The sequence below is a fragment of the Benincasa hispida genome, chromosome 10 (genome assembly GCF_027475165.1).
Source record: "Benincasa hispida cultivar pf3 chromosome 10, pf3_genome.v1.1, whole genome shotgun sequence".
NCBI lineage: Eukaryota > Viridiplantae > Streptophyta > Magnoliopsida > Cucurbitales > Cucurbitaceae > Benincasa > Benincasa hispida.
This window is the reverse complement of record NC_143487.1, coordinates 18,480,222-18,504,429: the sequence shown is the minus strand read 5'-3', so window position 1 is coordinate 18,504,429 and position 24,208 is coordinate 18,480,222. Positions and strand designations below refer to the sequence as shown.

Sequence of the window (24,208 nt, the reverse complement as noted above, 5' to 3'; positions counted from 1 at the left end):
GTTGGTGCAAAATTCTAAGAAGTTGAAATGTCGTTCAAAGGTATGCCTATTTGTAGGTTACTCTAAAGAGAAAAAAGGTGATTTCTTTCATGAACCTCAGGAAGATAAGATATTTGTATCGAAAAATGTAACTTTCTTGAAGGAAAACCACATTCAAAATCATTAACCTCGTAGTAGGCTGGTAATAGATGAAATGACCAGAGAAACGACAAATGCATCTACAAAAGTTATAGATTGTACAGGTCCATGGACAAGAGTTGTTGATGAAATTGGTACTATACATCCTTCTCAAAAGTTGAGAGTATCTCGATGTAGTGGAAGGGTTGTATAATAGCCTGACCAGTTATGAGTTAATTTAAACTCAAGTCATCATACCAGATAATGGCTTAGAGGATCCATTAACTTTTAAACAAGCAATGGAAGATGTGGATAAGGACCAGTGGATCAAAGCCACGGACCTTGAAATGGAGTCAACGTACTTCAATTCAGTCTAGGACCTTGTAGATCAACCAGAATGGGTAAAACCCAGCGGTTGCAAGTGGATCTACAAGAGAAATTGAGACCAAGCTAGAAAGGTTCAAATCTACAAAGCTAGGTTTGTGGCAAAATGGTTTACCCAAATAGAGGAGGGTAGACTATGAAGAAACTTTCTCTCCAGTTTCCATGATAAAGTTTATTAGAATACTTTTGTCCATAGCTGCATTTTTTGATTACGAAATCTAGCAACTGGATGTCAAAATAGCCTTCCTAAATGGCTATCTTGAGGAGAGTATCTATATGTCTCAGCCAAAAGAGTTTATTGAATGCGGTCAAGAGCAATGGATTGAAACAAGCATCTCAATCCTAGAATATAAGATTTGATATTGTGATCAAATCTTATGGTTTTGAACAAAATGTTGACGAACCTTGTGTTTACAAGAAAATCGTTAACAAAACTGTCGCTTTCTGGTTCTGTATGTTGATTATATTCTACTCATAAGAAATGAAGTAGAATTTTTGCCTAACATTAAGAGATGGCTTGCTACATAATTCCAAATGAAAGTGGTGAAACACAGTATGTTCTTAGGATCCAAATAGTTCAAAACCGAAAGAATATAACTTTAGCATTATCTGAGGCATCTCAAATAGACAAGATGTTGTCTAGATATAAAATGCAAAAGTCCAAGAAAGGAATGTTTCTTTTCAGACATGGAATTCATCTGTTTAAGGAACAATGTCCTAAGACACCTCAAGAAGTTGAGGTTATGAAACGAATTCCATATGCATCTGTTGGGGTTGATGCCCTAAAGTCTCGTGTCCTGTAGTTTGTAAACAGTTTGTACAAATACTTGTGTTGTATAATATATGATATTTACTTCACATCTTGATTTTTCTCAGTTGTTTGTTTTATTTACTTTACCACAAACCAATAAACATAAAATCCTTGGGCATCTGTATATAACTTAAGCATGTATATGGTGAAATACAAGTGGATCATGTCTTGAGTGATAACCAAAATGGTCTGTAGTATATGGATATAGGAGGGAAACCTTATCTTGGTAATGCTACGGATGTAGCCCGCTTTGTGGAATGGTCACAAATGTTGTGACTTGTCACAGATGGTTTGATCCTGATCATTCATGTAGAGGACATGCGAGCGAGGGCGTCCTATACAAAGAGTTTGTATAAGACCTGACCATGAAGTGTTAACGTCTCGTTATATAACACCGTTCATGACAGAGACTTCATTTCACTAGGATAACCATAGGTAACATGACGTCAATCCTGAGTGAGTTGGAAACTCCTGCCATTGAGGGTGGTCCTTTGATTTGTATAGGTGTGAATGGCCAGGTTACCGATTCAAACATACCATTTTGGGGATTCGTCTGATTTGGGAGCTAGAAACTCAGCTACACAAGATGGAATTCACTCCTTCCCCGAAGTAGGAGCAAGTAGATAGATAGCTCTCTTAAGGGCTGATTCCAGGGCTTGAACGATGTGGCACCACACACCTTATCTTGGCCCGAAAGGTGTTCAACGATAGTTGGACTATGTTGTATTGTTCATTAGAGGAATCAGTGATACTTAAGGAGTGAGATGTAACTACAAGGGCAAAACGGTAAATTGGTCCAACTGTACTTACGAGCATCTGTGAAGGGTCATCGTCCCATGATTGATTATATCTAATGAACACAAAAATATATCTGTGATAAGAAGAGTTCAGTTGTTGGTCTTTAGTGGAATGTCTGCCAGTTAACAGATGGTGGATCTCGTAGCTAAAGAGTTTAGTCAGCTATTCACATACCGTTAGAGCTTTGAGAATCAGTTTTTGGGTCAGTTTGAAATGTTCAAATTGACAAGAGGGAATTTGATTATATATGATATAATTGAACTTGTTAATTATATATGATATAATTGACTAAATGTATGAGATACATTATTTTGGAGGAAAATAGATATGAATATGATTTATATCAAGTGAAGGAGAAATTACTGTAGTAGATATATGAAATCAAACTATAGTGTAAGAATATAATATGATATTCATTATTAATTAAATGGTTAATTATGTGATAATTGGCCGAAATCTTCTCCTCGATTGTGCGTTAGTGGGAAGATCAATATTCGATTATTGTATCTGAAGAATAAAATAAAAATTGGTTTCATTTTGCAAAGAGTTCGGAAAAAATAGAAAAAGGTGTGAAAACGTTATGATCGCTTAGCTGAGAGCCTATACGATAAAGCCTTATCGCTTAAACGATCCCACACCCCGCGTCTAAATGACACGCAATGTCTAAATGATTGCTTAGCTTTTCTATACGATTGCTTAGCGTGCCGAGTTTTTTAAACCGTCACTTGCCTATTACTAGACGATCACTTAGTAAAACCTACACGATCGTGTAGCTTTCTCTAAACGATAAGCATCTGTTATACGATAGCCTTCTCCCACTTGCTTATCATTCTACAATATCAGCCCATTCCTCCTTCCCCTACCAAATTCAACAAAGACTACGTTTTGGATTCTCACTTCGAGAATACAAAGGGCTCTAAGTGATGGTGTCGTTCCCACTCCTACTTGCTCATGCTTGTTCGTTTCCTGCCTTTCGTGTAGACGATCGTGCTGCCGTAGCCGATTGTTTTGCTGGGCGATAAAGAATGTAGAGGTTTTCTTCCACTGGGTTGAGTTTGTTGTGAAGACAGTCTTCAACTAGTATGTGAACTCAATCTCTTGTATTTTATTTATCAAAGCATGCGTTAATTAGTGTTAAATCGCATAACTATGTATTAGAATGTGTGTGTGGTAATTTGGTCACAATGAAATAAGAAAGATCCGAATGCGCTCATGGATGCTCTTCGTTAAGAGTTCCTTCAGCATCGATAGTAGGGAGCTTAATGTATGCCATGTTGTCTACTCGTCCTAACATATGCTATGCAGTCGGAATAGTCAGCAAATTTCAGTCCAATCCTAGATATGATCATTGGACTACCATTAAAAATATCCTCAAATATCTTCAGAGAACGAGGGATTATATGCTCGTGTATGGTGCTAAGGATCTTATTCTTACTGGATACATTGATGCTGACTTCCAGACCGATATTGATTCAAGGAAATCAACTTCGGGTTCAGTATTCACTCTGAATGGAGGAGCAGTAGTGTGGAGAAGTATTAAGAAAAGTTGTATTACTGAATCCACAATGGAAACTGAGTATGTAGCTGCAAGTGAAACAACAAAAGAAGCAAATATGGCTTTGAAAGTTCCTGAATGATTTAGAAGTAGTTTCAAATATGCACCTGTCAGTCACCCTATATTGTGATAACAGTGGAGCGGTTGCAAAATCAAAGGAACCTAAAAGCTATAAACGTGGAAAGCATATCGAGTGAAAGCACCATCTCATCAGGGAGATTGCACATAAAGGATATGTGATTGTCACGTAAATTGCCTCTAAAGACAACTTGGTTGATCCATTTACAAAGGTCGTCTAGGCAAAGTGTTCGAGGGTCACCTAGTGGGACTAGGCCTGCGAAATAGGTAGAACAAGGGCAAGTGGGAGAAAAAATGGGTATCTGATGCCCTAGTTTATTCTATTTATTCTTTTTGTTTTCTCTCATTGAACTCAACATTGTATATGTTTGTCTACTGGAATTTTAGTCCAAGTGGGAGTTTTTTGGGTTATACGTCTTAAAACTCGCAATTTGTAGAGCTACATTTTCTATTATCAACAAAGATGTTATTCAACATTTCTTCAATAAAGTTGTTATTGAATTTGTAAATGGCACTTGTAAAGACTAAATCCAATAAACTAAGATCCATGGCTATTATATGAATACTTGAATTTTATGTGGAGACATGAAAATGGATCAGGTTTGAATAAATAGTTAAAATGATCTATAGTATACGAATAAGGTTGGGTGCCTTATCTTGGTAACACTATCGGATGTGGCACACAGTAGTTGTTATAATTTGTTTTAAGGTGCTACAAACGAAGTGATCCTGTTTCGTTCATGTGGTGAGATGAGGAGTGGGGGCATCCTGTGCAATGAGTTTGCATAAGATCAAATCAAGAAATAAGTCACTCTTACTTTATAACGTTGTTTACTGTTTAAGATTGACTATTTCATTGCGATGATCTAGGTAACTTAACCTTAATCCTGAGCTAACTATAAATTTCTGTTTATTTAGGATTATCCTTTGATCTACGTAGGTGAGAGAAGTCCAACAGCACTGCTGAATAAGCCTCCAATTTTGGGGATAAGACCAGATAGATAGCTGGAGACATAGGATGCAAGATGAAATTCACGCCTACCTGATTTAAGGATAGAAGGAAGGTTGTTCTCTTAAGTGCTGAATCCAGGTCTTGAACAAAGGGCCCCACCCTCTCATTAGCCCGAGAGGGATTTGGTTTAGTAATTGGATTACAAACTAATTGTTCATTAGAGGATTAGTGGAACTTAAGGAGTAAGACGTAATTTCGAGGTAAAACACCATGTGACCCAATCGTTATTACGAACAACCTGTGAATGGTCGACTTACTGATTATGATTAAATCAAGTGGACACAAATATATCTACAGTGAGAAGAGTACAACTATTGAGCTACAGTGGTGTGACTTGGTAGTTAACGAATATTGATTAGTTCGATTTAAAAAGTTTTAGCTAATTAATCTCAAATCGTTGGAGCTCATGATCTGTAAGTCCATATGTTCTCTCTATTAACTCATAAAACACGAACACCTTGAATTAGTAGTGAATTTGAAATGATATCAATTTGAATTGTTCAAATTAAATTTTAATTTGAAATGTTCAAATTGAATTTAGGGTGTGAATTTGAATAGTTCAAATTCAAGTTAGGGTTTGTATAAATATATTCGATAAAATTGATTCATGTTTAATTTATTAAAATTAAACGAAATTGGAGAGTTTATAGTATTTAAATATTAATTACATGAATAGGATTCATGTTTAAAATTAGGTGTGTGATTAATTTAGTATTTGATATTAAATTATTATTTAATTAATTAAATATATTTAATTAATTAAAATCAAATTAATTTTTAATTTGATTCAATTTGAGAAATTGGTTTTGAAATTTTGAATTTAATTAATTTAGAATTAATTAAATTAGATTTTAGTTAATTTTGGAATTAATAAAAATTGGAAATTAAGTTGTTAGTGGAAACATCCAAACTTCTCTTAGTAGGTCTTATGTGGAGGGTGGAAAATCAAGTCCGATGCAACTGGCAGAAAGACAAATTTGATGTGACATTGCTTCATCAAGTCTATTCTTCATGGCTCCGCTAAAACATCCCATTGAAAGACCCTTGAGTGGAAGCGGGATCGTCCCAAATCCCATTTTTTATAGAGAAAAAAATTTTACAAAATAAACAAACAGATTATGCAATTATAAAACTAACTACAGCATGCTCAGCAACAAAAAGTTTAGGGTATCATATACAATATAACCTATAGTTTCTTTTCTCTCACATATGATATTTAATATAAATCACATTTATATTAAAAGTAACAGTTATGAATCTAATTCATATAATCAACATTTTAATCATATTCAAATATTTGCTTCTTCTCATAAATAATATAATGTATCAAATACATTATAATAATTATATCACATATAATTAAAATAACTTAATTATATCATATATAATCAATATCCTTAATTAATTTAACAATTCAAATTAATCCAAATACTGATTATCATTTAGTCCTATTGAGCTACCAATGGGACCTCATGGACCCGTAACTTGAAGTTCCAACGGTACGTGAATAATTAACTAAACTCTTTAATAAAATTATTCACCATCTGTTAACTGTCAGACACTCCACTAAGGACCGACAGCTGCACTCTTCCTACTACAGATATATTTCTGTGTCTATTGGATATAACTAATCAACAGTACGATGACCCTTCAGAAATTGCTCGTAAGTACATCTAGGCCAAAATTACCGTTTTGTCTCTATAGTTACATCTAACTCCTTAACTATCACCGATCCCTCTAATGAACAATAGATCATAGTCCAACTATGACTAAACCCCTCTCGGGCTAGGAGAGGGTGTGACATCACATTGTTCAAGCCCCGGAATCAGCCCTTAAGGAAGCAATTTATCTACTTGCCCAGACCTCGAGGAAGGGGTGAATTTCTTCTTGTGTAGCTATGTTCCCAACTCCCCAATCAGACGAATCCCAAATCAGGTGAATTCCTTCGGTTCACTTGGCTCCGCCTCATATGTAAGATCAAGTTCGATTCTCATGGCTCTGCCCCATACGTGAGATTAAATTCGAGTTTTCTAGCTCCGCATCATCTACAAGATCGCGTCTGGTCTTCTTTACTCTGCCTCATATGTGAGATCAAGTTCGATCCGATTGGCTCCACCTCATATGCAAGATCAAGTCTGATCCTCATTGCTCCACCCCATACGCAAGATTAAGTTCGGGCTGTCTGGCTTCACCTCATATGCGAGATTAACTTTGGTTCACCCAGCTTCACCTTATATGCGAGATCAACTTCGATCCGCCTAGCTCAACCTCATACGCGAGATCAACTCTAGTCCGCCTAACTCATCCTCATATGCTAGATCAGCTCCAGTTCACTGGGCTCTGGCTCATCTCCAAAGATCAAATCGGTCTGCCTGACTCCACCTTATATGTGAGATTAAGTCTAGTGTACCCAGCTCCGCTCCAAGGCTTAATGGCGTATCCGCCCCATCTTCAAAGCTCGATGGCATATTTGCCTCAACTTCAAAACCGGATGAGGGCTTAATTCACATATTGATGACCCTGGAAAGGTTTAAACAATCCTATTATGCCACTTCTTGAAAATGTTGGTGTAACTTTGTTCTTTCTCTAAAATGTTGGTGCAATTTCACTCCCTCTCTAAAATGTTGATGCAACTTTGGTCTCTCTCCAAAATGTTGATGCAACTTTACTCCCTCTCCAAAATGTTTATGCAGCTTTGCTCCCTCTCCAAAATGTTTGTGCAGCTTTGCTCCCACTCCAAAATATTGGTGTAGCTTCGAGAGGAAGATGATCTGACCCTCTCTAAAAGTGAGGTGATTCGGCAGGGTTAGATGATCTGACCCTCACTAAGGGCAAGATGATCCAACCCTCTCAAAGGGTGAGGTGATTTGATAAGGTCAGATGATCCAACCCTCACTAAAGGCAAGATGATCTGATCTTCTCCAGGGGAAGATGACCCGACCCTCACTAAGGGCAAGATGATATGGTCCTCCATAGGGGAAGATGACTCGACCCTCTCTAAGAGCAAGATGATCCGGCCCTCTCTAAGGTCAAGATGATCCGAACCTCTTGAAGATTAAGATGATCTATTCTAGATGAACCAGTCTTCCTTAAGATCAGCAAAGATGGCGATCGCATATTAGGACACTGCTGCAAAAAAAAAAAAAAAGAAAGAGACAAAAGAAAGGAAAAAAAATAGGAAAAAAAAGGAAAAATTTGAAATGAAAGAAAAGGAAACGAAAAAAAGAAAAGGAAAAAAGAAATAGAAGAAAACAACGTGAGAAGAAGAAGAGAATGAAAAAAGAAGGAAAAAAAAAGAGAAAGAGAGAGGCGCGGGAAAGAAGGAAAGGGAAGAAGAAATAAAAAAGAGAAGAAAGTAGGAGGGGAAGATAAGAATGAGAAGAATGTGTGGTACACTATTTACAGATGTTAAGATTGGATTCAAAATTCTAATTTAATTTGAATTTCCTACTAAAATCTTACTCTTTAAAAGACTTTGATAAAATATGAATGAAAATATCTTATCTTTTAAATTTAAATTTAAGAATTTTGGTGGGTTTGAATGCATTAGCTTTAAATCAAACCATATCAAAATTCATTTACAACAATTTTAAATTTGAACATATTCCAAATTTTATCTCAAATTCATCTCGAATTAAAATTTGGTCATATTCCAAATTTTATCTAAAATTCAAATCAAATTTAGCTTTTATTCTCAATCCAGATTAAATTGGGGTAAAATCTCAAATTTATTTCAAACTAAAATTTGATCATATTCTAAATTTTATCCTATATTCAAATGGTTTAACTTTGAGATTAAATTGTAAATTAAATCTCAAGTTAAAATTTGGCCATATTCCAAATTTTATGTAACTTCAAATCATCCAAATTTAGCTTTTTATCCTCAAAACAAAATTAAATTAGGCCAAATTTATCACAAATTCAAATCAAGTTTAGCTTTTATCCTCAATCCAAATCAAAATAGGAAAATCTTAAACCAAAATTTAGCCATATTTCAAATTTTATCTCAAATTCAAATAGCTTTCATCCTCAATCCCAAATCAAATTGGGAGGCAAAATCTCACATTAAAATTTGGTCATATTCCAAATTTTATCTCAAATTCAAATCAGGTTTAGCTTTTATCCCCAATCCAAATCAAATTAAGGGTAAAATCCCAAATTAAAATTTGGTCATATTCCAAATTTTATCCTAATTTTTTCGACTTTGAGATTAAATTATGAATAAAATCTCAACTTCAAATCAAGTTTAGCTTTTATCCCCAATCCAAATCAAAATGGGGAAAATCACAAATTAAAATTTAGCCATATTCTAAAGTTTATCCCAAAATTCGAGCTAAATTTTTGTACTAAATTGATAATTTGTTACATATCAAATAGGATCAAATTCAAGAACAAATAAATTTGAATCTTGATTCCAAATTTATCTTTTTCGAGTTTTATTCACCAAGTGCATAAATCTCGAAAATGGGCATTTGTTGAATGAGGAATTTTGGTCAGATCACAAATTTCCACATCACTTCTCAAATTAATGACGAAATTAGAAATCATCAAATTTGGAACCAATTAGAAGTTGACATGTGTCTCGAATTGAGGTTGAAGACGTAAATTGATAAGTTTCGATAATACCATGTGTTTTCTTCACAACCATTGGATTGAATAAAATTAATTTGGTCCAATTTGATATTTTTATTTGGGCTAAATTCGAATTGAGACAAAAAAAAAAAAAAATAGGTCTTGACCAAATGCCAAACTAAGCTTAAATCTAATTAATTGGGCTAAAGGGTCAAGTTCATGGACCAACCAAGCCCAAGCCCAAGCCCACGAAACCCACTGGAGAACTCTATAAATAGACGGGTTCTCTACATTTGTAGGGGTTAGAAATTCTACATTACAAAGAGCTAGAAGGAATTCGACCAAAGACTAATCATCCAAGAGATCATCATCGAAAAAGATCAACAAGTCCAAAGGCAAGGTCATCAAGCCCAAAGTAGATCAACAAGAACAAGCCCAAATGTCGATTATCCAAGAATGTCAACTAGCTTAAAGATTAAAATTTATTTTGAAAGCATCCAAGGATTATGTATTAGAGATTGTACTTGTTATATTAAAATTAAAACAAATACAAAAGTTTAAATTCCACGAAACAAATTTCTCCAGAAACTTCGTACAAATAAATACAAAAAATCATGATAGCTTGTTAAAAAATAAAAAGGAAAAAAAAAACCATGATAGCCCACTCAAGACTAATCCTACAATATTTTTTTCATTTATAAATTAAAAAAAAAAAAACTAAGGACATGTTGTTAGGCGATCTAAAATAAATTTGAAAACAAGAGATTAAATGAAACCAAAATTTTATTTATATTTTTATATATGTGTTCGGTTCAGAAATCGAATTATAATTTAAACGATTGCTTAAAATGGGTTTGATAATAAATTTAAGTTGAATATAAATTATTATTAATTAATTTCTGAACATGTTTTAGGTTAAATATTTTGTATAATTATTATTTTGTAATATAATATCATTTATAATACATCATACAATACATATTTTAATTTATCAAAAAAAATTAATATAGTTTACAACATGAAGTACTGTATTTATTAGTTTTTTTTTTTTTTTAACCTCTTTGTATATAAAAATTATGCATTTAAAATTTTTAAATTCAGAATCTAGATAAATTGAAAAGTATAACTTTTTTTTTCAAATTTTGCACTTTTTGGATTATAAAATCTAAATTTAAAAAACAGAATCCATATTATTGACCGAAAACATATACACCAAACTCTTTCAATTGGAAAACATCAATTAGAATTTAGATTGTCTAAGCCTGTTTGGTAACTAGTTGATTTTCTCTTTTTAATTTTAGAAAATTAAATCTATAAATATTCATGATAAACTTCTAGTTTGTTATCCACTTTTTACCAATATCTTAAAAAATCAAGTCAGATTTTGACAAATAAAAAATATTTTTTTACACACTTGTTTTTATTTTTTAAATTCAGCTAAAATTTAACACTTTTACTTAAAAAAAAATATGTAAACCATTATATAGTTATCAAATGGGACATAGCCAATTAGACCCTAAAATAATCGGTCTATTTAGCTTAATGATTAAGCTAACTCTACTTCCTCTAAATAAACATAGGTTCAAAACATCACTCCATTTTTATGATCGTAATATTTAAACTTCAATTTCCGGGTTTAATATTTTCTTAACTTATACTTCTATTTTCTAATCCGCATTTATTGACACTTATATTTATGATTCTACTAAAACAATTATAATTATCTTGTAAAATGAAACATTTCCAATCCCATAATCAACAAATCTAGAAAAAGAAAATTAAATTTTGAGATAAGATGTTTGGTGAAGATAGTTATGTACATTAATTTTAGGTGGGTGAATGGAGACGTTTTAATTAGTTAACGAAATTTTTTTTAATCATCGTTGAAATCAACAAATCTAAAATGTGATGAAACGATGACTTTACCATATCATCATAATTAATTTCATTAACCGAACATTAAACTAAACAATAATTTCTTAAAAAATGTTATTAAAGGTCCCACAAAATAATTATTTATGAATATAAGTTATGTTATATGTACTATAAATTTACTACTAAAAGTAGGTTAAAGATTTTTTTTTTTTTATAATCATTACCTTTAAAAGAGATGGAAAATTATTCACCATATGCCTAATATTGTAAGATAACGATCATGATTTCATATGAATTATGATGTCATGATTATAATTTTTTAACACATCTAAGGTTTGTATTCAATTTTATTTGTTTACAGTATTAATTTTTTATCAAAATATTGACAATTACACATTTCTATAAGTTCGATATCAACATTTTCATTATATTATAAAAATGGATGAAATGCAAAATAAAATAACAAATCAAATGTAAATAAATTGAACCTGATATTAATAATAGGTTTAATAATTCTTTGAAAAGTGTAAGAGATTTATATTCAAATTTTTATTTTTAAATTATTTTAAAAGAATATATATGGAGATTGATATTTACATCTACCTTTACATAAAATCAAGAGATGGCATTTTCGTTAATATTTTAAAATTTGATCTTATATCCATCAGAGAAATAATACAGATAGTTATATAAGATTGCAATTCACTATATTCAAATGAATTAAATTAAATGAGGAAAATAATATTAAAAGGAAATAATTTTGTAAGTTGGTTGAGATCACAAATAATGTTTACTTTTGAAATAAAGATTATCTAACACATGGAAAAAAAAAAAAAAAACTTGTTACACACGATATTACAACATTTTTAAGAAACGTCAAGGATAAATACAAAAAAAATAAAAATCATAACGGAACATTGATTTTGATAACTCAATTCAGTGCAATATCATTACCACCTACGTTTGGGGGACAATGTGCTCGTGGAAAGATATTTTCACTAATATAAAGTCAAACAATTATAATGATGTATTTATCTTTAAATAAGTGGTAATTACAGTGACACTCAAATAGTCTAACTTAGATAACAATCTTAGGCTCTCCCAAAATGTGAGACTACCTCTCAATGAAACTTAGGCGCTAAGTATAAAAATATTAATGAAGTATCACTTAGGCTCCCCTAAGTGTGAGGCTTCGTCTCAATGAACTCTAGGCTCTTATCTTTCGACCTTCAAATGAAGACCACTTCACTTGATAAACTTAAACTCCCCCTAAATTTGAGAATCCCTTCACAAGTTGTAGTAGAACGATTCAACAAAATCTAGCAAAAACACTAAAGATCTATAGTAGCATCACGCTTCCACAATCCCAAGTATTGGCACACTCATGGTTGTGACAAACACACAAGATAACAAGCTTAATAATTCTTCAAAACAACTAACCCTAAAATTGAAGACAATGCTATGTATGTGTATATATATATATATATACAATAGCTTTGAGAAGATCTTTAAAGAAAAAAAAATAGCAGATCATGAAATTTGGAGAACCTGTTGATAAATAAGAAAAATATATTAAATAGAATCTATTGCCTTTCGTTACAATGTCCTTAAAATTGTCCTAGCATGTTGCAAGACATGTCACAGAGGATAGGAAGACACTAGTAAACATGCACTACACATTTCAATAAATAAAAAAACTTATCTCAAAACAAAATCATAATGACAAAAAATTAGGGGTGTTCAAAAAATCGGGTAATCCTACTAACCCCGACTAACCAACCCAAACCGCAAGAGTTGGGTTGGGTTAGATTTTATTTTTGGTTGGGTTGGGTTAAAAAAGTTAAAAAAATATTAAATTTGGGTTGGGTCTTGGGTTATCCCATTTCAGGGTCGGGTCAACCCGAAAGTTTTGAGTTGGGTTGACCCTCCAAAAAAGAACTAATAGGATTCATTATTTAGCCAATCCGAATTTTTAGGTTGGTCCACAAAAATCTTTCAATCCGACCCAACCCAGACTATGTACACCCCTACAAAGAATCGATTACATAAACATGTTATTTAAGTTTTGCTTGTAATAAAATCAGTTCTTTTCGCATCCAAATACGTGAATAAATGCTAAACTAGCTTAAAACACATAAATTCAACTAAGAAACGAGGTTTGATTTTCACCGACATTGAATTCGAAAGAATTCATTGTAAGTTTTTAAAATGAAAAATAAAATAAAATGAAAATATAATTAGTAATGAGTGCCATAAAATTCCGAGAAGGATTAAAATCATAAAAGGTTAGGAAGATCATGAATTAATGTTGGGCCACCCTCAATAAATTTAGTGCAGCATAAAATTCGCACACCAAAAATTATGGAAAATACATCAAAAAAAAAATGAAAAGAAAAGAAAAAGAAGTAAAACGAAAGAGAAAAAAGAAAAGTGGATTGGAATGAAATTGGATAAAATTTAAAGTCATATTCTTGTTATGATTATATTTCCCATTAAATTGAAAACCGAGTCCCCACCATTACAGAAAATAAAATAATAATAATAATGATAAAATACAATTTCCAATGAACCCTTTCACAAACTTTTACTTTTGGTCGGTGGAATTTTAATTAATTAATTCATTATTATTTTCAATTTTCACCTCTTAAACTTTGTAAATTAATTCTAACAAGACTATATACTATTTATCTGATTTTTAATTTTTAAAAATTAAGTCAAAATAAATTTTAAAAAATAAGTTCAGATAATCATTTCATTTTTTATTTTTTATTTTTTAAAATTAAATCTATAAACACTCTTTTTTAACTATAAATTTTTTTCTTTATTATCTATTTTTTACCAATAATTTAAAAAATCAAACTAAAATTTGAAAACTAAAAAAAAAAAGTTGATTTTAAAAACTTGTTTTTATTTTTAAAATTTGGCCAATAATTGAACCATTGTACTAAAAATCCAAATCATTATAAAAGATATGGAGAAAATACGCTTAATTTTCAAAAACAAAAAACAAAATAGTTACCCAACAATGCCATACTTTTTCTTTTTAAAATTTGGCTAAATTTTGAGAAAACAACCACCATTTTTAGAAAACTAAACAGTTTCAAACGAGGCCTTAATATTCCAGTTTTGATTTGCATAAAACTTTTACATTACTTTTATTAAGATGTGTTTAGTCGCACATATAAAATTTGAAGACGAGATATTATTAGAAAATAGAGTTGCAGTTTATGTTTTCATTTATCTTTTTTATAAGTTTTTAGTTGCAGATTTGGAATCTCATATGGATTACTATCGGTTTGGTATTGTGTTTGGGGACTAAAAATTTATTTTAGGAGAATCTTAATTATTTAAGTTGTTTGATAATCAGATTATTTGTTTATTTCTGTAAAACCATTTCTCACTTGATTGATCTTACGTTTAAAATCACATTCATACAAGCTTTTAAATTAACTTCCTTAAAAATCTCTGTAACTAAATTTAGAAATTTTTAGTTTTTGTCACGTATATTCTTTTAAGTTTGATATTAAATAATCATTTAAAAAATATAATGATACTAATCATTAATATAAAAAGAATTGAAATGATAGGTCTCTTTGGTCATTATAACTAAATCACAAAAAAAATAATCTTAATTTATCCAACAACATATAATATGCTTTTTTTTAATTTAAAATTGAAATTTACCCAACGTTATTTCTACTCTATGCTACAATTGAATTTTTTTTTAAAGAACAACTAACGACAATTATTTTAGAAAGTTAGTAAATTTGAATTCAAGATGTATTAATAATAATAATTATTATTATTATTATTTAAGTTCAATAAATAGTATGAAAAACTAAAACCTTTTAATTTTTCATTTGAGATGCGTATATTTTAATCAATTGAACTATATTCCGATCGAAGAAAGATGAATTTAGATAAAAATAAAATTTTGAAAGAGGATGTCAGAGGCATTATTTTAGTGTCCTTTAGGAAAAGAGTAATTGCAAGACAATTACATGTCATTGAAAGAGAGTTGTCAAGATCTTTTTTGGTTATTAATTTTCATTTGTTTCTTTCTTTCCTTCTTCCACAAACCACTTGTATCTTGTTTTGTTCTTCCTTCTTTATCATATCATAGATTTTTGAAGCCATCATTTCATATGCTTCAATGACCCACCAAAATGCCCACTTTTCTTTCTACTTTCTTTTTCACTTTGAACCAAAAAATAAAAATAAAAAGTAAAAAATAAAATAAAATGTACCAACTTCAGAAATAAACACTATTAAAACTGACTTATTTAATATCGAAGGTTTTAATATGTATAGGAATTTGTGTCACTTAGAGGCGGTTTATTTTTTGGAAAATGTAGCTAATCACAATTGTTAGATGTCCAAAATTGTCAATGTCTGTAATTAGAGATGTTTGACATCTTTAAATAATCATGTTTGTTTTGTATTAATATTTTAAGATATATTTAATAACTGTATTTGTTTGGTAGGACTTTTACTTAAGAATATCTTAAATTCACATAATGTTCCAAAAATGCTCTTATGATTATTCATTGATTTATAATTAACTTACTAAATTTAAACTTATATATTTATTAATTTCAATTTCTTTTTAAATTAAATATTTTTATTATTTTATTTATTATTTTTCTCAACAAAATAATATATATTAATTTAAGATCTTTTATAAAATAAATTTTAATTTTAATATATTTCTTAAAAAAAACTATAATATAATAAAAAAAGAGTAAGATACATCGTTTACAGTATTTATTTTAATTATAAAATAAAAATATAAAAAATAATATTTATAAATATATGAAAACTTGTTTAAAAAATAAAAAAGAATGTCTCAACATGACAATCTTAAAAACCCATGTTTCAGAAGGACACCCAAAACTTTCGAGATGTTCAGAAATCGCCAGATATTACTCGAACTTCTTACATTATCGCAAAGATTCTCACGAACAAACCATCCTTTTATATGTATATATATATATAACATCAAAAGTACTTTCCTCTCTTTTGATTTGATAATTGTTTTGGACTTCACACTCTCATTAATATCATCATTTGTTGATTAATTAATATATTTTAATTATTGTTTTGTCACTTCATTATAAATTTTGATTTGTATGCCTTTTCACCAAAATCAATCCCCACTTCCCCCTTTCACCTAAACCTCATGCATGAACACATGAACTTAACTTCCCAATCACACTAACATCACATCTTTTCCAAACTTCTCCCCTAAATTTTAATTTATTCTTCCCAAATAATTTTAATCCATGTTCTTCATTACTTCCTTTATTTTCACTTAATATTAGTAGGCTAAGGATATTCATAAGAGTTGTTTTAGGTATTGTCCTCACCTAAAAACTAGTTGTTTATTCTTCAAAACCATATTCGAGAGTAATTTAAAAGTTCTTTGAAAAAAAATACTCAAAGGTATTTAACCCACCAACTTCATAAGTTGATATTAAAAAACAATATTCAATAGTAAATATTATTGAAGTTTTCATATTTACCGAAGATCTTCATCTTACAAGTCTGTACTTAAGTACAGACTTTTTAACTCAAACATATTAACTTCAAATTTCATAACTTAACTCAGTGTTTGTTAAGAAAAAAAAAAAAACTTGTAGAATATTTTTAACCCAAATGCTTGTTTGTGAAATACTTCAAACGTGACTTTCATTAACATAAAACTAAACATCAAAAGTGATTTATGGATTAAAATCTTTTATTAAAATAATATATGTTCATAACTAAATTACATTTTTCTCCCTAGAACAATACACATTCTAAAATCACTCACACAAACACCTTTTAAATATCAACTCTCTTAGGATATTTCAAATAGTCAATCCTACTTTTACATATGTACATATATATTTATTTGGTAACAAAAGTTATACAATAAAACTTGACAACTCTATCCGAATTCAAAAGATGCATAGGAGTATGAATTTTCTTCGTTCAATAATTATAAGTGTGAAGAATCAAAATGATCGACCCTTACATATGACAACATACATATTTTTTATTAGATAATAAACAACGAAAATAAAATTATATATCATCTCACGACCTTTAAAATAAGAGTAGTTGCATTATCTATCAAATTATGTTCAAATTTGGTGTAGGATAAGAGTAATAAAAGAATGAAACCCACAAAAGAGTGAAGAAGTACTACAAAAACAGCTAGCCAAGTGGGGGACCCAAGAGGAGATAGAGGTTTTGGGAGTGTAGAGAAGTAATTGTATATGTCTTTATTTGCCATAATTAAGTTTTGACATCTTATGAGTCTTTAAATGCCATTGATGGGTCTGATTTATTTGCCTGAACTAACTTTACTTCATTTGACACTTTGATGTTGACTACCAAACAAAGCCCCATTAATAATCCCATATAAAATATACTTTTTCTACATACTTTTTTTTCTCTTTCCATTGTAATCTCCATTTTTTCTCCTTTTATCTACAACCTAATGTCTCAAAATTTTCACCAAATCCTTTGTATTGTATTGTATACTTTTATAACATGATGAGATATTCAAACTTTAGACATCGAGATTGGTAATGTTGAAGGTTATTCAGATAAGGTCTAAGTTTAAAGTACCTTTAAAATACGTATAGAGGCCGCACGTCTCTAAATAGAAAGTCAAAGCCTCGAGTGTTCAATTTGATAGATCAAACTCGATCCCTATCACTAAAGGTGTAATATCGAAGTTGAGCTAACTGATTGAAAGATTGCACCTTAAGGACTACATCAATATTAATGTTGTTGATATGACTCATGTCTCAAGCGAATGTCATACAACAGAATTTGTAAATCGTCCTTCACCGCCACTCTAAGGGGTAAACAATATTTTGAGTGCTTAGCTAAACTAAACATGTTTTGTACTAACTTAGGCATCAGAATGTGTTCAGCTCGAAATTACATTGGTGCGAATTTTCTTGCAGCTCAGTCAAGAAGCACTCACAAATCTAAGAGGAGCTTCGTTCATGGACCCAAAATTGTGACAAGAACTCCACACCAACAAATAACACAAACTTTATTAATTAAGCTACGTTCCCTTTTAACTTATGTTATATTTTGATTAGTTAATTATTTAATTCAATTAAAAAGGTGGTCGTGCTCATCATCATTGATGGCTTCATTATTATTATTATTATCATCGTCATCTTCTATTTTTATTTCTTATATATATGATCATGTGCAATCTTTTGAATCAAATTAATGCAGTCGACACTTGGAGTACTTATTATTGATGTGTTTTTGGTTCCTATAATTAGTTTGAACTCAATTATTAGAATTAAGCAAATGTTTCGAGTTTTTGTATTGATGACCATTTTTTTCTCTACTTGAGTTTTGATGGAATATGTGTAAGATGATATACATTCTCGAGAAGATTAGGATGACATCATAATTAAAAACATAAAAAAAAAATATATGTATATACTAAATATTATGGCATACCCAAATTATGGGTGATATTTAAAAAAAAATCAAAAAATCAAAAGGAAAAAGAAAAGAAATTGGCTTTCTTCCTTCCCAAGTTTTGAGTAAAATAATTTTAGTTCCATCCTTAGATTTTAAAATAGGTTATATTGTAACTTTTTTTTTTCTTTACAAAGTTATATTATTACTTTTCAATTAAGTTTTGAAAGATTAACTCTTACTTATATGTTTTCAATATCATTGATAATAAACTTCTAGTTAATTAATTAAAAAGTAATTATGATTTCAAATTTTGTAATTGATTTTTATAGCGATAAAAAACTTATTAATTAATAAAAAGTCAAATACAAATGTCCAAGAACGAGTATTATCAAAAACTTTAAGGTAAAAATATAAAATCTTAAAATTTATGACCAAATGAAAACTATACTTAAAATTCAAAGGTAAGATGTGTATTTTGATATCTAGAGTCTCAATGGCCAAACTCAAAACTCGTTGGTAAAAGTGTAATATTTTAAAACATAAAAACCAACTAGAAACTATCCTAAAAACTTGGTGATCAAAAAGATATTTAAAAAAAAAAAAAAAAAAAAAAGTAAAACAAGGGTTATTTTCAAATATAAGAAAATGAACAAAAATATTTATAAATATAACAAAATTTCATTGTCCATATAGACTAGATAGACACAGATAGTAGTATATCACGGTCTATTGTAGATAGACTGTGATATTTTACTATTATTTGTAAATATTTTCAACAATTTATTATTTAAAATAATTTCTTAAAGAGAAATAATAGTGTGGAATAATTAGGAAAAAGTCTTATGTTCAAACAATTTCTTTTTTTTTTTCTATAAATTTCTTTAGAAATAATAATTTAAAGTGTGTTTAATATAGCTTTTTAAATAGTTTAGATAATCAAAATTAAAACAATTTAATAAATAAAATTTATACTATTGATAATCTAAAATCATCGAAGAGGCTATACTCAATACATTTTAAACTATTAATTTTTTAATAGATATTTATAAAAGTTTGATTTTATTTAAGAATCATTTTCCCCAATTATTTCAAACATACTACATAGCGTCAAGAGCTACACTATACATTTCATAACAAAAAATACAAAGGAGCATATCATATTGGAAAAGAAAGAGCCCTTAAAAGCAACGTAATTATACATCAAAGTAATTATTGTTAGCAATTAAGATATAATCTCATTAATTAGATATACAAATTAAACCAATTAAATTAGATGATCCCACTAATTGAATCAAATCCAAAAAATTGCTGATGGGACACCCAAATTTATGGTTTTATGACTTAATTAAAAAGTACATTAAATAACCAAAAACAACTTTTTTCCCTCTATTTTATATTCTAAGTAACCAATATCAAAATTAAATGCTTGATTGAAATTGAAAGGTGAATAAATAAATTTTCAAAATTTCCCATGGGATTTATTAAAAATAAATAAAAGTTGGTTGAAAGAAAATAAAATATATAAAGAAAAACTAATAAATGTGTCATTAAAAGTCATTGGAAAACGTAGGTAGGGAAAGTATGATAAAATTTAAGTGTCATTAAATGAGAGTTAGGTATAAATATTTATGAATTGGGTTTGAATAATTAGTTTTTTAGCAATCAAACTTTTTCTTCCATTAACACCTCCTTTGGGAAACTATATATATTTGGTTGAATGCCCTTTTCATTCATTTATATTTTGCAACTACATCCCTAACTCTAATTTTTATCTTTCTTTCATCATTATTATTCCTCATTTATTATCATCTCTCTTTTTTTCTCAATAATATTATAACTTTAATATCTTCATTAATCAAGATGTTTTTCATTGAATCATGTGATATAGGTTCTAATTAATCATGATCTTTATTTGTTACTTTGATTGATTGTGTATATACATAAATATAAAGTAGGTTCTTCCTCTTAACCTATTTGATTATGTTTTTTTTGTTAATTTAAGTACAATTTAATTAATATCAAACCCTGTTTTGGTGATTTTTTTTGTTTTGAATTTTCAGATTTTGAATATTGTATTGTTTGTTTTCTTACAAATTTTCAAAATTATTGGCCAAATTATTAAGCTCTGTTCGGTAACTATTTTCGTTTTTTATTTTTGATTTTTTAAAATTAAATTTATTTCCTCTTAATTTTTTGCAATGACTTGCATCTTTCTTAAGTATGAAATCTTGGCCAACTTCAAAAATAAAAAACTAAATAGTTATCAAATAAGATAAAAAAGAAAAGCAAGATTTTAAAAGTTGTTTTCTTTTAACATATTTGTAAGCTTACATTTAAAAAAAAAATAATGAATAGTTATGTAACATGGTCTAAGCTATATATCTATTTCCAATTTTGATTTCTAAATTTAAAAAAAAAAAAATTATATCTAATAATTCACATACAATTAGACGTAGAACTATAATTTTTAAGATTTTCTTTAAAAAAAATAAATGTATCTTTTAAAACGAAATAAAAAGTTCTAAAATCTATTAGATTTCTATGATAATCCCGTTCGGTAACTATTTGATTTTGGGTTTTTTGTTTTTGAAAAATTAAGCTTATAAATACTTCTTTTATCTCTAAATTTGCATATTTAATTTTTTACTTTTTTACCAATATTTTCAAAAACCATATCAAATTTTGAAAACTATAAATATATACATAGCTTTTAAAAACTTGTTTTTATTTTTAGAAATTGACTAAGAATTCAATAACCATACTTAAAAAAGATATAGATTATCGTAAGAAATAAACTTAATTTATAAAAACCAAAAAAAAAAAAAAATGATTAGCAAAATGACCTACATTATTAAACATAATTTTAAAAGATCTAAAACCTATTAAAAATGACTTTAAAATGTTAATAATTAAGCTTGTAGATTAATAATTTGGCTGTTGAGAAAGTTTCACACTATTTCAAAAATTAAAAAAAACAAAAAACAAAAAACAAAACAAATAATCTATAAATTAGATATACATGTGTGTGAATCATTGACTGACAGTATGTTTGGATTGTACTAAGAACTAATATAAGGTTTTTTTTTTCATTATTATTATTATTATTTGAGGACAGACTAAAAAATAATATATGATGGGAGGATGATCAATAAAACTCCATATGATATTTATTGTCCCAACCCTATGTGACCACAAACATTACACTTTGCATTTATACATACCAACCTTACTCTTCCTTATCCTTATTCCCTCTTCAATTATTATTTCTTCCCAAGACAGAGAGATATAAATTATATAGTTTTTAAGAAAATGATAATAATGTTATCACGATATATTTATAAACATACCATTCGATTATATCCTATAAAAATTACCAACTACAATAATAGCCGATGGCTTGACTATAAAAAGGCACCTTATATTTGTTGTCCTCAAATTAATATTGACAAAATTTAATTATTCACTTTTAATAGGTAACTCAATTTGATCCAACAATATGTTGCGATGACTTCTTTATGAATATACTTTTAATTTTACTCGGAATGTAAGAAATTTAATATTAATAATGGAAGCCATAAATTTTTTAGTTGATATAGATAAAATTATTTTATAAGAGAATCTTTAGTTAACGAATTTGAAAATTCAGCGGCGAACTAAGGGGATGTATTCCTCCTTCGTTCATTCACTCAAATTTTGAATTGATAACACAAGATCTAAATATTTTAATAAATTAAATGAACAAAATAATTGAGAGACTAACGTAAATTTAACTCGAAGGGTTGGATTTACTATACGTGTCATTGTTGTAGTAAAACAAAAAACAAAAAAAGGACAACAAAATAATTAAGAGATAAAATTATCATATAAGAAATTGTACTAAGAGAATTAAAATCCCCACCTTTCCTTTTGCGCCTTTTTTTTAACATATAGTTTCTAAGTACAACTACCCAAAAAAAATTCGAAAAAAAAAAAAAAAAAATCTATGTCTTGAAGATGATAATTTCTGTCCCTCCATATACTTTTCCATCTCTTTGAAATCAAATCGAAATGTTCAGATCAATCCGAGGTTTCTTCGGCGCCGGCAACGGCACGACGGAGTTACACCGTGGGCACGTCGGATTGTTCTTCATCACCAACACATACGACAAACACCCAGGGCAGCCGGCGGCGATCGGCGACGACAAAGATTTCAAGTTGTCTTCATCTCGAAACTCTTTCTCCGCCATCGCTGATGACGACGACGACGAATACGACGGCGACGGCGATGATTTCCACAACGACGATCGTTTTCTGATGGGATTTCTTTCGGCCCGTTCGAGCGCCGATTTGACCTTATCCAAAGTACAAACGCTCTGATAATTACTCCTCGGCGACGACGGCGATGGCGACGGCGATAACGACGAAACCAATTTCAAATCCAAACTGGTTTCATCAACCAAATGATTCGACGATTGAAATTTAGAGAAATTGGGTGACGGTGGAAAATTCAAATCTTGAAGCTTTGGTACTGTTTGATTGTTGTTGAAATCTTGAACATTGCATCTTTGGATAAACGTTTTCCCTGACTGAAATAATTCAAAGATTCAACCGATTAATAAAGACCCTCTGTTTCATTGACTAATACTCTGTTTCATTGCCGGCTAAAATTACAGGAAGAAACAGGGGAAAATTAAAATTCCAAATTGGGTTTTAATTAATGATATATTTAGAGGGAAATGAAAGGAATTAAAATGGATACCTTCAAATCGAGTCGTCTTTCCCAGCCGGAAGGGACATGGAGATCGAGGTCCAATTCTTGGGACTCTGTATATTTGGAATAGCCGCCGCTGAGTAAGTCTCGGGTGATCAGAGGCGTTAATTTCTCGGCGGCGGAATCGTTTCCGACCGTCCGATGACGGTCGTCTTTGTTGTAGCCTGTAAGAACTCGCACGAGCGAGCTCACTTCGGCGGCCATTTTTGTTTACAGAGAGGAAGAGAGAGAGGAAGAGAGAGAGGAAGTAGAGAGAGAGAAACGTGAGTGTCGGTTTTCTTGTACAATGGCTGCAGAGAGGCCTCTATATATGGTAGAAAATTAAGAGGCCGTTATATAAATTTAATTTATTAATGTTTTTTCTTTTCTTTTATTTTTTTCAAAATTTGAAATTGTCATTGAAGTTCAAGATAAAAATGTTATGCTAAAAATATTGATGAATAAACGGAAATATATTATTTCATAAATTGAGAATTTTGTAAAAATAATTTATATTAATAATTGAACTCTCATTTGAAATAGTCTTCCCACAATCAATCTCGAAATATGAGGTACGATTCTCCCACCTACATATTGTCAAAAAAAAAAAAAAAAACAAAAGCCATTCGTTTTTTCTAAAAATAAATCAATAGTTTCCTCAATATTTCATAGATATATTAAAACTATTCTTAGCAAAAATGTATTAAAATATTAGATATAAGTTAGGATGCGTAGCGATATGAAATCATGTGAAACGAGTACTGTGATGATCTAGAATGATTAGATGGTGCGAGGAATCTGATTTTCAATTCAGTCACTACCACAATTTCTCATATT

General features: G+C 29.7%; 1 protein-coding gene across 1 annotated transcript; it reads right to left on the bottom strand.

Moving 5' to 3' along the window:
* Positions 1-22,482: 22,482 nt before the first annotated feature.
* Positions 22,483-23,704, bottom strand: LOC120088523 (filamentous hemagglutinin transporter). Its single transcript, XM_039045900.2, has 2 exons — positions 23,381-23,704; positions 22,483-23,207 (listed from the first exon to the last, which is right to left on the bottom strand). Exons 1-2 carry the CDS (start codon positions 23,594-23,596, stop codon positions 22,680-22,682), a joined length of 744 nt encoding a protein of 247 aa, XP_038901828.1. The 5' UTR covers positions 23,597-23,704; the 3' UTR covers positions 22,483-22,679.
* Positions 23,705-24,208: the final 504 nt, after the last annotated feature.

Coding starts and splice junctions, on each gene's coding strand:
- LOC120088523 (XM_039045900.2), bottom strand. CDS start 23,596: ATGGCCGCCGAAGTGAGCTCGCTCGTGCGAGTTCTTACAGGCTACAAC. Junction 23,208..23,380: donor AAAGACGACTCGATTTGAAG/GTATCCATTTTA, acceptor GAATTATTTCAG/TCAGGGAAAACGTTTATCCA.